Below are 17598 nucleotides of genomic sequence, written 5' to 3' on the forward strand. Positions count from 1 at the left end.
TTCTGGTAGAATTATGATTTTATATTTCAATAAAAAATTAGAAATTAAACCCTTTGGCCCTGTTGACTTCTTTCTCCTTTTTCCTAATTTGAAGTTTTCATAACATGATTTATTAATACCAAAATATAATTATCCTCTGAGAAGTCTTCTTTTGTGCTATAAGCAAACTATACCCAGAAAGGCATCCAGAATATTCTTAAAAAGCCGGATGTATTATTTAATAGAAGTTCATCTCCCTCCTTTCAGGAAAGAGAAAAAACATTAATATGTTAATATGTAAAACCATGTAGCTATAATTATACAGTGGTATTATTTCAGGGTCTTGCAAAAAAATTTTGCTTTACTAAGGAGTAGAGAATAGCCCTCAGCACAAGCCTCAATGCACACAAAGGTGTGTGACAACAGAAGGATCTCTCAAACCACCATGACAGGGCAACATTTCTGTCATTGTCTGCTGTGTTATAAAGGGCCAATTCAACTCAACAGGGGAGTAGTACTCGCAGGTCTGGTGGAAGTGTAACTAATACAGGCCGTGCTGAGGAGCTACCATGCATTGCTAATGAGAGACATGCAGCCAGGAAGTTGTATGCAACACTCGCAAGGCTCCTGAAGCTGTATGTAGCTACCAAGCTTGATGTCTCCTGCTCTTTTCCTCTTTTGCATTGCATTATTTTAAGTAATGAGTCCAATTATCTAACCTCTAAAGGATTTAAACACACTGTAGAAATTCACAGTGGTAAGATGCCCTATAATCAAAGCCACTGATTTGGATAAATTCCCTTTTTCCAACTTATACTGAAATGAACATTGTAGGAAAGCTCAGTTTAATGATACCGTGGAGTATATTCTTGCTTCATTCACTGCTGTCCACTTTGCAAGGTAAGAATTTTATTCTATTTTTTGTAGTAATACTAATTTTTACAAATATTTTTCTAAATATTTGAATATTACAGCCAGTTCTTTTACTATATTTTTTTTTGACCATGCTGGGATTTGTAAATGCAATTTAAACAAGTATATATCACCATTCTCTCTCACAGGTGCAGAAACTAAAATATAAATTCTTTTCAAGCATCGTTTTTTTAATCCAAATTTGTTAGAAAACAATTATCTATGAACAAAGTCTAACTTTCTTGCCTTTCTTGCTGTTATTGTCGAATGAGTAGCATTTAATGGTTTTCAATGAGGTAAGATTTTATTTGAATAGACTGCACCTGCAGTTTGTTTAAATGTTTTTAGACTGCTAGGGTAAATAATTGCTCTTCTAGTTATAGAAATTGTCTTATTTACTATATAATGCAACTGGATCTTATATATAGTTTCCTTGCTGCAATTATAAAGATTTCTAATATAATATAAAAATGTTTTTTATGGTTTTGTTTGGTTTTGTTTATTTGCTGGTTTGTTTTAAGCATTGACTCATTTAAAATTATTTACAATTCAGTCTAACAAGCAACAGTCAGAAAAGTATAACTCTGGAGGTTTGATTCTGGAAAGCTCTGAGTAGCTGTTCTATTTTACCAGTTTGCCTCTTCTATTTTTTTGATTCTGAGCTTCTTAAGAACTATGAACTCTTTTACCTTCTTCATGGTGGGAGGTACCGGAACCACAACCATGAAAACCTGCAGGTAAAGATTGTGTGAGAGAATCAAATTCTTAGGAAGGAGTGCATATAGTGCTACATTCCTTGGATACAGAGTTTGTACAAAGATGCCCTGGAAAACTCACGATTTTTAAAACCTAAAATTCAATAATGTTGTTTTAATCTTGACATTGCTTGCCAAGGGCAGAGTGATGTTGTATAGAAAAATGTTTAACTTTGTGACTTTTTTAATTGACAGGATCTTATTGCAAGCTTCCTCTTTTGAGAAGAACTTTGAGGTAAGTTTTTATTCCTTATTTGTCAAGTCCTACAAACAGAACAAGAATGAGCAAATGCAATGCAGTGCAAGTTAGAAAGTAAAATATAGTCTTGAATTCAATGTGTAAAATGTCATCTACATGTAGATTGGATGTAGAACACACTTTCAGAATGTTTACAACTCTTTCCCAAGTATTTACATAATGGGCATGGGTCCTCTGTTTGAAAAACAGAGGTCCTTATGAAAAATGATACTTCTATGGTCTTAAGAAAGCTTAGAGGAATAATGGAACAAAAACAGCATGAGATCACGATTTCATGACTGGAAAAATACATTAAATGAGTATCCATCTACAGTTTCAACTGCATGATAAAATCCTAGCTGCTATTTGAAGCACAGAAGAGTAAGTGCTATACAGCCTTAAAATAAACATTTTGAATACTAATTTTCACATAGAAGCTGAAATCCAAACAAAACCCAAACTAGGCAATGTTCCTGATCCCATTGAATTAAATGGGATCTATGCCATCAATTTCAATGGGAGCATCAAGTTGGACATAGCTTTGTGTGTCTTATGACTTGTAATACATCTAGTGGACACACAGGCATGTCAAATGATATGCCATCATGAAGTGTTGATAGAACTAAGTGCGTTTTATAGCTTGATGCCCTTGTTTCTAAACTCAATCACAAATTAAAGTCAGCTCCAGCTGGAGAGTCATCTCTTGCTATCAAAAGTACCATCAGAGTATATTCAAGCAACACTCTGGGGAACTTGTAGCCACTGACATGCAGCATGAAGTAAATATGAAGCTGGTTTACAATTTTGTATCCTGTTGTGTAAGTCTGTTTTGCCTATTTATGTCTCCCCAAAGCTCCAGGTACCTCCCTGTCCAAGCAGAGATTGGAGTGCCGCCCAATTCTGTAAAATGAGACACTGACAAAAAGAAAAAAGAAAAAAGAATCACCTTTTTAAATGTTAACCCAAGAAAGACCTCTTTGATAAAGTGATGGTAATCAGAGAGAAACACTTCTCTCTGGGGACTTGCTTATTCAGGTTGCTCCAGGGACCTTTGATAATACAAGATCCTTTTTGTTTTCTTCCAGAACTGAGTCTAATGCAACTCGACAGAAAAGAGATCTTGTAACAGCCGAGGTAGGTTATACCTCCAAAAGCAGGAGGGTGGGGAAACCCTCCTCCCTTTTCTGCTCTGGGCCTTTGCTATCCTTACAAATGACCCTTTGTGGGGAGATGAGCTGCGGTAACAGTAGGACAGTGAGGAGGAGCAGCTACTCCCCACCTGAGCCGTGGCCTAATGCCTTCATTCTCCCTCAGCAAAGCACCCAGTAGGTAACCTACCCTGCCAAGCTGACTGACACACACCATGGGAAATGCCGGGGCGTTTCTGTCTTTTGTGGGGATGAACAACACCTGGAAAGCTGTTTGTGTTTGTGAGAAGCACAATGGCTGTGCCACTGGCAAGGCTCCCTCCAGGACATGGTGCCCCGGTGGCTCCGGCCCAGCCCTGGTTCCCATTGCCCTGGCCCCACGCTGCCTCAGAGCTTCATCCCAGCAATGTTGTGCTGAAATTTAATCCTAAATGGAGGAATCTTGTTCCTCCTCTTGTACACACTTGGCTATGGAGCCCAGCCAAGGGTTATAACCCCTTTGGAGGGGGTAGGCGGGAAACCAGAGGCGGTCCCGCCTCAGGGTGTTCCAGGGAGCCTGTGGGCCGAACCAGGGTGGTTTTCTGCAAGACCCTTTGAGATGTGTGTGCCACTAGCGAGTCAAAGGCAGCTGGTGTGAAACACTGCACTGAGGGTAATGGAGCCTCTGAGAGAAGCAGGACTGGAGGTGTCCTCGGAGGGCCCTCAGCAGGGAGGTGCTGTTGCACCAAGGACACTGCAAAATGGCTCAAAGGCCAAAAGCAGCTTTTGTAAGGTGAGCGGCTTGGAGTCGCTGTCAGAAAAAGTGGAAATGGGTCTTGTTGTCCAGGGTGCAGCTACCAATAGACCATGGGCACCAGGAATCATTTTGGTGCAGGGCCTTCCAGGTGGTGATTCAATGAAATCTATTTCAGGTTGATTTTAAACAGATTGTACTACTCAGAAGCATCCCACAACATATTTCCATTTGGAAAAGGGAGCTGTAAGAGGTGTTGGCAAGACTAACCCTAAAATGTTTCTTGCACAGTGTTGTTAACTTGAGACCCATCAGCTCAAACTCATGATGCGGAGAATGAGTGGAGTCAGGAGGGAAGAAAGAAATTAGCTTACAAGAAAAGACTAAAAAAATTTCTTAGTTGTGCAGCTGAAGCCTGGCACTTAAGTCTGTGGGTACTGCAGAAAGGTAGCTGTTTTTTTCATAGAACATCAGATAAGATATAAATAACAAACAGAGGAAAGAAGAGCCATTTAAGCAAAAGGACTAGATTTATAAAGGAAGGGATTTAAACTGACCACGAATAAATGTAAGTAGGAAATATTTAAGTACTCAGCACTTCAATCCCGGTAAACTTTCCAGTCAGTAGGGAGAAGAAGCCCCAGAGTACTTTCAGTCTGGAATGGGATCAGTTCTTGGAAGGGAAAATGTGATGTGACAAGCTGCAATATCAGAGTGCTGGGCCAGCTGCAGGGCTTCCTCATAGTGTGAGGCTCCCTGTTCCTAAACCGGAGGCAGGTCAAGAAGATCTACTTTCTCTTTTTTTTTGGGATGAACAAAATGCAATTCTGAAGGATGTTGAGAACACAAAATCCATTGCAGCTAGACTGGCCAAAATGGGAAGATCTGGGTGCAGCATGGAGGGGTGGAAGCAGTAGACAGAGCTCAACTGTGGGCATTTGAGTGAAGTGAAAAAGGGACATTGCACTCTCTCCCCTTTCTTTTCCTTCCAAATGTAAATGTAAAACTTCCCATGTGGAACCTTGGTGATTCAGTGGAGCTGGAGGGCATGGATGAGAAGCCAGTAGTGGTCTTACATGGCAGCTGTATCTTTCCCTGGTCTCCTCAAAAGCCACTGTGCTTCCTCTTCCCAGGCTGCCAATCCCTCCAGCAGCACCTATGACTGTGCCATGTGCTGGCTGAGATACAAATTGCACTTCTGTATTTAAAGTTCCAACCCAGTGTTTGAGTGCAAGGCTTCAAGCTTTTATCAATTAATTTGTAAATCACAAACACCCTGATTTTGCTTTTATGTTTCTCTGACAGGTTCAATCTGCCTCTCTGTTGCACCAGCATGGGGCCCTGATGCGGAGTCCACCAGGAGGTCAGTGCTGTGCCCCTCACCTGCAGGAGGAGAATGAAAATGCTGCCTTCCTCTTCTGTGTTACCATGGGCTGGGGAAGCCCTCTGCTTCATAACACTACAAAACTCTGTTCTGTTTCATTTTCTCTTTTTATTCATGTTAAATATATATTAAAAAAAAACTGTTAAAATTGTACTTTCAAAATAGGGCTTTACAACCAAATCTGAACAGCTAAGGAAGCCAATCTTTTGAGATTTTTTTTAAAAGTTTAGTTCTATTACAATTTTTAATTTCTGCCACTTTTTTCAGACCTTGTCAGAGGATGTAGGTATATCAGAGAGGCTTATAACTGCTTGTGCAAAGGGAAAGGAGTACTCAGGCAATGAGCATGAAGCTGCTCCTGTACGGATTTAAGCATTGGACAAACATGTAAAGCAGGCTCAAGTTACAGAAATTGTTTTACAGAAAAGTTCACTGTAGGCAACTTTGGTTGGAATTTTTGTATCCTTCTTGGAAAATGCCTAGGCAGGTGCCTTCTTTTGCATTTTTCTATGTAAATGAATATATGCAATTTTACAACTCAAAATTCTAAAAACAGCAAAAGATTTCCCCATTAGTGCTGTTACTGAAACAATAGTTTTTGCTTTGTTGGTATTTTCACAGTCTCTATGTATATCTGGAAAGCAGTTCTTAAATGGAAAAAATTCAAAGCTAAGCATGGAAAGGAATTTTCACAATGACGGATTATATTCCTAACCACTGGTAGCTTCTGTGTCCCTTTACTGTAAAGGTCCCATTTTTTCTCCCATTTAATGTCACTAGCTGCTTTCCTGTGCCTCATTGGGAGTGGAAGGACTTGTTTATTTCATTTACTTCCTGACTTTTGTGATGCTTTTTAAATCTCCATCAGCAACATTGGAAGCATTTGTATATACGTGAGTTTTAATCCTACTCCAAGAAGGGAAGAAACTATCTGCAAAAACTGATTAAGTTTTGCTTTGGGACTAGCTTTCTTCTCCACTTTTGGGGAATGATAATTTAGACCTACCTCAATGAATGATTAGCAAATGACAAAGAGGTCATAGCTTTCAAACAGACTATAAAACCATTTAATGTAACTGCTTCTGGAAAAAATTACTAATTATAACATAAAACAAGCTATTCCCATGGAATATAAAGTCTCTGACTCCAGTCACCTCTGAAGCAGAAATAACCTTTTAGCTGACTTTTTTTTTAGAATGTGGGGAAGATTGTTTAAGACTGGTTTTGACTCTAAAATATATATTCTGGCCTGTTCATAAACTGAATGTACCCTTTGCCATAATGTTTAGCAGGGAGAAGCTGAATATATGTATAATTATGCTGAATTTAGTGAATTAGAATGATCTGTGTCCTGTATATTTTGAGATCAGCAGGACTGGGATTTGATTCCTTTACATGGGAACTTGACCTTTTGTTTGCTTGGAGGAGGTTGACCTTTTGCTCCTTTGTTAGTTTATAAGTCTCAAACCAAATGAGAACCTTGCTTCTCTTTTAACTAAGGAACATGAAGAATTAAATTAAGCATATGTTAAAAAATGGAGATAGTTGTTGGTTAATTTTCTCAGCTAATATAGCAGCTTGTGATTTAACAATAAAAAGATTTAACTGGGATCTCCCAGCCTCTTTGCAAAATACTGTATCTCCGAAAGTTTGGAATGCTTGCTTGCAGGTTCATGTCCTCAGGAGTGCCTGAATGGAGCAGCCTGCACAGAGGCAGGTGACTGTGACTGTCAGTTATTTCAGGCTCAAGGAAGCAGGTGCCAAATTGGTAAGTTTTTTTGGGCCAAAATAGTTTAGTGTCAGCTTTCAGGGAGATTTAGGATACAGATTTTGAAAAAAATTCTATTGCCAGCATATTTGTGATTATTCTGTAGGAGGACTCTAATTTGTCCAGCTAGGAGGATTAAAATTATGTGCATTAGGGACATACAGAAAGAAACATCAGAAATGCCTACATCTAGCACATGGGCTGTAATGATATATAGATACCATAACAGATAGACCATTGTCTAGTATATCAGTAGTCAGACAGTTTTTTTAAAAAGTTATCTGAAAAACCAAAACCCACTGCATTTCTTTTAACAAGCAGTGGTTTATTGCGAATTAAATTAAACCTACTATATAAATACACTAGTTTCTGGAATCTGCTGTGTGTAGGGGTCAACAAGAATTTTCTTCCAGGATGTGCAGAATATCCAAATCCCTTGCCTCTACTTGTAATTAAAATGTCTCCACTGAAGCAAATAAAAACTTAATGATGATTGCACATGGCTAGAACTGCAGACTTAAGACTAAAAAGAGTGCTGACTTTATTTAAAGTTGAAGGCGTAAATTTATCTTTTGTACTTGCTAATTTTTGACGACCATGCTTCTTGTAAACTCAGTGTGTTCTCTTCAGTACCTAACACTGGCAAGGATCGAGATGGGATTTGCAAATCCTGGGGACAGTATAGTTTTGAAACATTTGATGGCATCTACTACTACTTCCCAGGGAATTGCTCCTATATATTTGCAAAAGACTGCAGTACTCTGGAACCTCAGTACACTGTTTGGGTAAGTATATAAACATACACTAGAAATAAGTATGTAAGTAAACAAAAGTAAACAAGTAAGTAAAATAAGTAGAGAGGCAATAAATGTACCAAACTGGGCATTAATTGCTTAAATATAAAACTGTGGAAATGTGGAAAACTTCTGGAAAAGCCTAAACTTACATGCAGTAACTCAAAATACTAATGAAATGATAACCAAAAGAGTCAGTATATTAAAAATAGTATTTCTTTCTCCTCCAATCCTTAATGGGATATCTACTCTCTCCCTTCTCGGAACAAAAGTGGGTCTTAAACAAGACCCCAGAAACTTTATTAAACTTCAGCTTTTAAAAATACTGAGTTGCTGAGTAAGTGCAAATATCTATCACTTGCCTGATAGCGAGGAACACAAATGTGCTAAGCCCTAATTTACACTATTGGCATACTATGAGGATCTGTTCCCCATGCCTATGTGATTTGCTCCCCATCTTGTCCCCTTTAGGAATTTGCATTTTAATTTTGGATTACCTCTACATCATGCAGAGTAGATTAACTGCTCAAAAGCTTTCATCTTCACCTATGTATGGAAGGCACTCTTTTTAGTAATTTCTTCAAATTGCTGAGTATCCATGGTTAATAACTGTGGGTCAGGGAGAGTTCAAACCTATACCCTCTTTGAAGAGAGATGCCCTGCTTGTCAGGCTGGTGGTTACTGTGGGGAGAGGATACAAGACCATTCTATCACCTTATTCACAATGGTTGGGATTCAGTGCTGATTGGGAAGGGAAGAAGCGACAAGAGGGGTCCTCATTTTGAGCCCATATGCTTACAGTGGTCATAGGCATGAGGGCAGATCTAGATACTGATTTCTGCTCTGAGGACTGTTTTTCATCTATAAGCAGATGAGCTCTTCTTCCCTCAGATAACCGCACTTAGCGAGGATAAATCTACCATTAAAACTGCCATTTCTACCTGCTCAAATGACAGACAGACACTGTTACACCTGCCTTTCACAATTTCATTTTAATTATTTGGATTCTATATGCAGCTGTGACCTCTTCAAGGTTTTCAGAAAGTGCTGCAGCAAAGTCAAAGATTATATTAAAATCTGGAATCAATATGTCAGTGGATTCCAGTGGCTCTGGAAAGAGGGAAGGTTCTATTCAATTGTTGGAACAAATGTCATGTTTTACTAAAAACTGAAAATGTTTACTCAGCGAAGTCATAAGTAATGTGAGACTGTAGACAGACTGGGCAATGGAGAGACAAAAACCTTGCCAAATCCTAACATTATGGTCCTTCTGGCTTTAATAATCCACCCCTCAAGAGGAGAAGAAAACATAAGAATTATTTTGATTTTCCTTTATTGTGTTTCTGTCTTGGGATGAGCTTATGTAGAAGCCATTTGCCAGGACTAATAATTTTCAGGTTGTCTTTAATTATGATTATCTTTATATATGTAAAAGCTCCTAATGTTTTTCCTGACCTAGTTTATTTCACCTAAAGAAACAGTAACTGGTTTTTACTTCCAGATTTAGTGTCAGTCAAGGAAGATTAGTTCAAGTATTCATGAGCACTGTATGTGTTTATTCACAGATATTTTCTTCAAAACAGTTACATTTACAGCTTCCATCACTATGTTGGTAAAATGTTCCCAATTACAAGTTTATTTAGCTTAACAGCACTGTCAAGTAAACTGGTAATGAAATTCCCAGAGAATGATGACACACAGAGTAACATAAGTCATATTTGAGTTACCTAAACTCTGTCTACATTTTAATCTGGGTAATGATAGGCATCTAAGATTCAAAACACATTCCCCTCTCCCTTCAGTGGTGTCTAAAATACGCTCATGGGCTTTTGAAGCACAATCGGACATCCTTCAGGTTTGGGTGGCTCATTCCCCCTGAGATTAATGAAAACGGTGTAAATTTTGCTGAAGCACAAAGCCACAGTTTTCAAGTCCTGAGAGTACTGTATTTGAGCAACATAAGTTGATATGTGACTAAGCCAATCCCCTGGCTCATATGTATACTAGAGAGAAGCACACTTCAGAAGAGTCTACCTTTCTCCATTAGCAGGGCTGGAAAGCCAGTGCAAAATGGATTTTAACAGATCCATGTAACTTAGATGCCTTCTGTAATCTGCAGGAGCACTTCATAATCTCAAGAAATCCTGAGTGGTTCAGGAGGGCATGCTGTAGTTCAGCTTGCACCAGTCTCAGCTGGCAGGAGAGTGCTGCTTTTACACTGAGGTTCTGTGTGGTTTCTAATCCTATTTTATGGATCAGATCTTTAGAAATAGAGAAGTAGGGGTGTTTCTTCAGTGCAGGTAACAAGCTCCACCTTTGGCCTCTATAAGCTAGCTCACTACAGTGTCTCTGAAGTTTGTCAGTGTAAAATACCTGACTCCTTTATCCAGTTTTTAGACCACTGGCTTGTGATGCTATGCACTATTAAACGGTTTGTATTTCTCAGTAGTATTGTGTAGTGTGAACTTTGAGTTTTGCATATCTTTGTAATTGTGACTTTACAATATTCTAGTTATTTATTTTTAAAGCTCTTTCAGTAACTAGAGCATAAAAATGTAAAATACCATATATCAATTTAATAAAAATGGTGCAAAATTATTGAGGACAAGCATTTACTCTTACTGTGTGTCTATTTTTTCCCTCAAAGGTTCATAACAGTCCTCACTGTTATGGTTCAGTATATACTTGTCATAGGTCTATCAGCTTATTTTTTTCAAACCAAGAAGAAATAATGATTTCAGGACATGAAGTAAGAAAAAATGGAATCAGGTAAGTGTTCTAATGATGAGCTTTAATATTTTATTGCAAAAAGATAAGGTGGAGTTTGGGAAACTGATGATTCTTACACGATCCAGATAAAATAATTTGATCTGTACCTTTATTGATCCCTTGCTGTTCTGCATTTGGGCTGATAGTGCTCTAGTGTGAGCAGCTGTGACAGCACTGATGTAATACATGAGTGAGGATAGAATACACTTCCTGCTTTTACAGTGTTCAGCTTCTCAGCTGTAACCTAACAATTATTCATTCCTTCTTGTTACAGACCAAGTCTGTGTCAGGCAGTCCCAGCTAATCCCTGGTGCATTCTGATGACATTTTGAACAAGGCAATCATTATTTATTCATTGTAGCTATAGCTAATATAAGACATGATCTTCTTCTAGATGAGTCTGAATTGGTTAAAACAAAGATCTTAAGCCCTTTGGGGCAAAAACTCCACAAAATATCTTGGAGGTAACCTTTTTGTAAGTAAAAAGATGCCCCATAGGCTATAATAAGTGTATTTTACTGGTTGATAATGTACAGAAATTTTAAGAAAGTTGTTGAGGTGTTTTTGCCATCCCTTTGTATCTGAGAGTGGTAGCTACAGTGATACTGTTCAACCCAACAGAAGCAACTTTGGATGACTGTGATTAGATCTGTGCTGATTATTGTCCAGTCGTCTTTCACCAGAGGAGGAAGAGGTACAACTTTTTTGTCGGTGGTGTTTTCTGTACTGCAAGTTCCTCCTTTTGCAGATGTCTAAGCCAGTGATGACCCAGTGCCCAGAAGGGCTGCTGGTGGTTCCTTGCCCAATGCAGCATGCTTGTGAGCACAAGTATTCCTCAATGCAGTGTGCCAGGCTTTGAAAGCAAAGATGCAATATTCTTTCAAGCCTATAATTGATACAACTGATAGGTGTATGCAGCAGAAAGCACTCATTCTTGATGGTTGATATAGAGAAGTAAATATAAGATAGTAAAAACATGATGAAGAATTGAATGGAGTGACTGTGTACACCCAGGAAAAGGTGTTTGTTGAGTTAGAAGGAGATGTTTTATGTGGTTATTTTCTAGCATGAACCTCATCTCAGATGAGATCTTTGATGTAGACTATATTTTTCCAGATTGATATTGCCTCAGACAGTTGGAAATGCTTTCATTGAGAGACTGGCTGACTATATTCTGGTGAAGACTACCTTTGGCTTTTCTCTTGCTTGGGATGGAAACTCTGGTATTTATATTAAGCTGACAGAAGATCATAAGGGAAAACCTTGTGGCCTTTGTGGAAATTTTAATGGCAATAAATATGATGACCTAATAGTTCAAAACAGTAAGTAAATAGCTTACCCTTACTTTGTGTGAACAATTTCCATGTTCACTTTAAATAAAATGCTGTAAAGATATAATGCTGTAAAAAGGCAGTCCTGTTTCAGTTATTTCAGTAAAATAGTATATCTGCTCTACTTTTATTTCTCCTCATTATTAAAGATGGAAAGGGAAAAGGTCCTAGTTCAAGAAAGTATTTATATTTGCATTTAAACTTTTTCCTCACCAAAGCACTTGGGTATGTTTATGCTAGCTGATGAAAATGCCTTCAAACAATAAATACATAAACAAATGTTTATGGTTTTCTCTGTGTTTAAAGATGGAGGGAAGAGCACCATCTCGAGTCATTCTTTTATAGCAGCATCATAAAAATCCTAGATAAAATAAGTAAATTTCCAAGCTGTTTCCTGGGATTTCCTTGTATCTCCTTGTGGGTATGGTGGACTAAAGGCCTCTGACTACCCTCTAGGATGAGGAGATGCTTTGTGCTGTGTCTGAGGCAGAGATGAATTTTTAAACTTGTATTCTGTAGCCTAGGTAGGAATACTGCATGGGGACTTTAGCACTACTTGCAACTAATGGGGGGGGAAGCTTGAAACAAGAACAAGCTTGAAAATAGGAGGATTTTTCTCACTCTCTTATACAAACAAAATAAGATTGTCTTACTGTTACCATTAACTGCTGAGAGAATCTAGTCCCATGGCTCTGCATGTTCTTAAGGCACAAAAGGTATCCCACAGAAACTTTTTTTCCCTTTTTTAAATGGTTGGTAGTGGAGCTTTTAAACTTCCTTAGGGAAGGAATGCTTACTCTATGTATCTTTGCAGAGTCTTTAAAAATCTACATGAGTATACATTTTTCATAGCTTTTCTGCCATGAGAGCAGTAAGTTTTGTGCAGTAACTTCTGCTCACCAGAGTACTACATGTTTAATAACCAATGTAGTTTGCTGATGTGTAATAATAGAGAAAAAGAATATTTTGAGGAAATAATGAATTCATATGATCTCTAAAATTCAACAATTTCAGTATCTTTAGATATATTATCTGTTATAAAATATTTCCAGCTCATACCTGTCTTCATTTTCAGAGCTAATTTTTTTCACCATGATCCTTTCATCTAGAATTTTTCTTTATCAGAAATGATAACATTATTGCAGTGTACAACTGAGAGCCAAATGAGTTACTTTAATCTTGAAACAGTTGTATAACATAGTGCCTTGACTCTGAAAGTACAAAGCATGACATTCTTAGATCTTCACAAGAATAGACTGCTAATTCAGATCCATTCCAAACTGCAACATTTTTCTAAGAATTCCTAAATCTTATCAATAATTTGATATAATGATTTCTCTCTCCCAGTTAAACTACTTCCCTCAGTAGTGTAAAGGTAGCTCTTACATCTATCCTGAGTCTTCCAGAGTCTAAATGCTCATTATTTGTAATGTTTAAATAAATAAGCTGCTGAGAAGCATATAATATACCATTTCAAAGTACAGTTTAAAAACAAACTCATTTTCTGTTTCCTTATCTTCACCTTTAATGCCATCTTTGTATTGCTTTAATATGAAAGACTATCTGTGCATAGAACTGTTTCAAGGGCAATTATTTTATTTTGTGGTATTTTTTTAAGACTTAGAAATTTTTTCAAGCCATGTCAAAATGTACATAAAGTATTTTTAATGTTCTTGTAGAATCAGAGTTATAACAACAGGTTCATTTCTAGATTAAATCCCAGCCTTTTGTGTTTGGGAAAGATTTTCTGCATAAAGAACTACTCTGTCAGAGAGGAAGAAATATTTTAAGTCTCCCTCACTCTTAAGCAAAACAGAATGATGGTTGGGATATTATAGTAATTTATTTTGGAGATCCAAGTATTTCATTAGTGTGTTTGTGGCTTTCCACATTGCTGTGTCCAACTTTGTACCTCTTGTGCTAGAAGTTAGATTAAGTTTTGTATAGTACAGATCTGTGAAAAAACCCCTCTAGCTGATATTCATTTCAATATCCTGTCTCCTAGCCATGCGGGGATGTAGATTACCATCACACAGACAATTACTGTCAGGTTCTTCAAAGTGGAGGCAATATACCCTTTTAAACCTAACGAAGAATGTGGAGAAAATGCAATATTTAGTTCTTGATGCAAGTATATGGGAATTTTGTGTCTGTTTTCTTAGTGCCAACCTTCTTGTATGTTCATGTATCTAAGCCTGTTGCCATGACTTCCAGTCATGCATCTTGTTCATTCATTCTTCCGTGCTCATGCTGTGAGGAGAGCTGGGCATCTTGTGCCTATGTGTTGTAGGGCTTTTCTGCAATAAGAGAAAAGGAGGGAGATAATAGCCCTAACTGACCATTCTGAAACATGATGAAGAGACTTAAATTGCTTCAAAGAAATGCATTTTTTCTTAAGTATTCAGTGCCTTACATTTGTCATTATTTGTGTATCTGTTATGAAATTACCAGTTATTTTACTTAAAAGACAACATATTTCCATGTATTTTTTCAAAAATTTTTATTTAATTGTAGTATAAAATACATCCTGTAACCCAAGACAACATATTTTCATGTATTTTTTCAAAAATTTTTATTTAATTGTAGTATAAAATACATCCTGTAACAAAAAATGAAAATATTACTTTATGTCTCCTACTCTGAAATAATCTGTAATTGAGGTAATGAACACATTGAAAAATTACTAAAATTTTCAAAGCTGTCTTATGCGTTTGTCTTGACAATTTTTTATTGTTGCTCTCCCCATGTTTTTATGCAGTAGGTGAATCTACAGAAGACATTGCTGAATTTGCAAATAGCTGGGCTGTGCAAGCCTCAGATGATATAGTTTGTGTCCCTACTGCCTCAGATTTTTCCAGTCCTTGCTCAGCCAATGCAGAATCCACTGAGGTAAATTAATTATATTTTATGTATATACATAGATACATGTATAAGTATATATGTATTTTCTTAATGTTCACTGCCTACTGATGGTACAAGAATCTAACAATACACATGATGTTGAAAAAGCCTTAAATGCATTGAGGCTTTGAGAAACATTCAGATCAGGGCTGTTGCTAGGGAGTGCCTGAAGTTCTTCATATGTTTAGCTTAAAAGTACAAAGGCTCAGATCGGATGTGCCAAGTGGCACCAGGCTGCTGGCAGAGCTCTTCATTACTGCATTAAACTTGGGTTCAGTTTCCAGTTCTGGCATCTTGCACCTCATTATTTTAGTGATTGTGAAATACTGCAGAAATTGTCGCCAGGTCAGCTACTGCATTGACACAAAATGCTTTTCTTTGTCATTTCACACTTTTTCATTCCAGGTGGTTTAGGACCAGCATGCAGTCAAGCAGACCTAGGCACAGAGGAAAAATTTTAGGAAGAATAATGAAAGAGATATAAATAGTAAATTCAGACAGCACCATGCTCAAATTTTAATGGGGTTATAAAGGACCTTAGACTAGGGAAACAAAGCTAAAGAGAGTGATGCCTGTTCAGAAAGTATTGGCTAACTTCCAGTTACTGATTCTCCTTAATGCACAGGACATATTCTTCAAGTGCCAAATATTCCTACAGTTTCCTTTTCTCAGCTGTCATGAAAGTATAGATCCGTATTCTTATATTTCAAGCTGTATGAATGATCTTTGCAGGTAAGTACTGGAATTCTTGTGTATTTAATCTTGACACATGAAATGAATGCTCAGTCTTTTGTGTGGGAACAGAATGAAAGAACATTGAGGGAAGTTGGGAAGAACCAAGTTCAAAATGAAAGAGATGGGGTTTCTCAGGGGTGATTTGTGTGGGAACAAAGGGCATAGAACCAGCCTGACAAGGGATATTTTGATTACTAAAGGCTTACACAGATTCCAGGAAACACTACAAAAGTAAGCGTAAGGTAAATTCATGGAGAGTCACTCATGACAAAAGATGAGTTGCTAATCACAAAAAACCCACGAAACTTTTATCTGGAGGCCCAGAAACAGAACTGGAGATGTGGAGATGATACTAGGAAGAAATATTAACAATACTGGAGGAGCTGAGCTATTTGTCAGACACAGCTGGACTGGTTTTCTATGAGTAACCACTGTCATTCAAATTAGTAGAATTTTTACAAAATGGTGCCATTTACTTAAATTCAGAGCTGCCAAAAGACATTGAACTCATTTGCTTTGATGGGAGTAGCACCCCCTCAGCTGCTGGCATTGTAGGCAACCTGGTATCCTAATTAATTCTAGTCATTCAAGTTAAAATTGTACTCCGGTAATGGAAGAGATAACTGGGCAATGCACCACGTTCTTTTTGGTAAGGTTTTCAAATGAAGAAGTAATTGTCAGAAATAGGAGGATTTTTTCCAGAGTATATAATTCTTAAAGTATCACCAGTTTAATCAAAGCAAACAGGAAGGATCACAAGACTAAACATAAGGATCCCTCAGTATAATCCATTAAACTTGTTAGTTCAATTTTTGATGAATGTTTAGTTTTCTGATTTACCACAGAGTCAAGATAGAAGAATTTGTGATTGTAGGCAAACACTGGTGTTGCTCAGAAAAGAGATGAGTTGCCTCTCTATGGTCTCTGTGTAACTCAGGAAAAAAAGCTACTTTACTGTAACTTTTGAAGAATAATGAAAGCCTTTTTTTTTTTTTTTTCAAGTAGGATACTTGAGTCAGTGCTGTGGTGTTAAGGAGGGTTGGAGTTTTTGTGAACAATCTGATGTGTGTTGACGTGAATTTTATGAATGTTAAAAACCTTGAAGTTTCTATGTCTCAGAAATTCATTAATTTAGGCTTATTTTATTTGTAAAAGGATCTCTCTTTTTGCAGCTTAGTGTCAGTTTATGAAGGTTTTTTGTGTGGCCATAGTATAGTCCAAGTATTCTTTCTATTAAGACCCATTTAATTGGATTAGATAAGGAGAGTTAGAGAGACTAACAAAGAGTGTAGTGGTGTTTGATTTGATAATAGATGTGTTGAAAGCAGAATACAAACACAATACAACATATTCTTAAGACGATTAATTTTGGAAGCATGATCCTGTGTGCTAAGGGGCAAACTCAGTTGATCTGTCATAAGCTTGCTTATAATAGAAATGTCATGTTATGACTAGTTTATTTTGGCATCAGATCTTCCACAGCAAATGTTGTGAGTTGTTTGACTTTCACAGTAAAAAAGTTTGGTGGTATTTCATTGTATGTGACTTACATCTGAATAAAATTTGAACTTGCCTAAATATTAATTAATGTCTTTTTACTTGATTCTGGTAAAAATGCACTGTACAGCTTCTTCTGTATAGACTAAGGCAGAAATCTTGTCTTTGCCCAAGGCTGTGGTGCCCTGAGCCTGTCCACAGTATTCAGTGGACAATACTTCTGGCTCTGAAAACTTCAGCTCGAGGTCAGGAGTCCACTAGTAGGGTTCTTCTTGTCTAAGTTCAGGGCAATTGGAGACTTGAACTCGAGAGTTCTCACTTGAACCAGAATGTCTTTTATAAGTGTAGGTCAGAGTTTCTACATCATGCAGGAGGGAGAAGCCCGAGATGGGGACTTGAGACTGTTGAGTTGTTCATTGTCTTCAAGCAAAGGTCCTGTTGCTCTTTCACTTCAAGCAGCTCTTTTTAAAAATAATAGATTAGTGGTTTTATTAATTGTTGTAATATTAAGATGAAATACCTTTTAGTGAGATCAAATGATAAAACCATACTGGGGTATTCAGTATAGCTCATTCCTTTTTATATTTTCCCTGTGTGACTTTATGACCTAGTGTCAACTATGTGTGAAATATCTGTGCCATGTCACATGGCAGA

At 37.4% G+C, this 17598-nt stretch overlaps 1 protein-coding gene across 1 annotated transcript in view; it reads left to right on the forward strand.

The window, feature by feature from the left end:
• Positions 1–800: 800 nt before the first annotated feature.
• Positions 801–17598, forward strand: part of OTOGL (otogelin like) — a 90722-nt gene continuing 73924 nt past the window's right edge. Inside the window, exons 1-10 of the mRNA XM_039703800.1 lie at positions 801–879; positions 1842–1881; positions 2970–3018; positions 5071–5128; positions 6819–6917; positions 7548–7702; positions 10359–10480; positions 11597–11802; positions 14573–14700; positions 15338–15444. Of these exons, the coding sequence (XP_039559734.1) occupies positions 801–879; positions 1842–1881; positions 2970–3018; positions 5071–5128; positions 6819–6917; positions 7548–7702; positions 10359–10480; positions 11597–11802; positions 14573–14700; positions 15338–15444 (1043 nt within the window). The remainder of the gene's footprint in view (positions 880–1841; positions 1882–2969; positions 3019–5070; positions 5129–6818; positions 6918–7547; positions 7703–10358; positions 10481–11596; positions 11803–14572; positions 14701–15337; positions 15445–17598) is intronic.

The sequence above is a fragment of the Passer montanus genome, unplaced genomic scaffold (assembly GCF_014805655.1).
Source record: "Passer montanus isolate IOZ18808 unplaced genomic scaffold, ASM1480565v1 scaffold17, whole genome shotgun sequence".
In the NCBI taxonomy this organism is placed as follows: domain Eukaryota; kingdom Metazoa; phylum Chordata; class Aves; order Passeriformes; family Passeridae; genus Passer; species Passer montanus.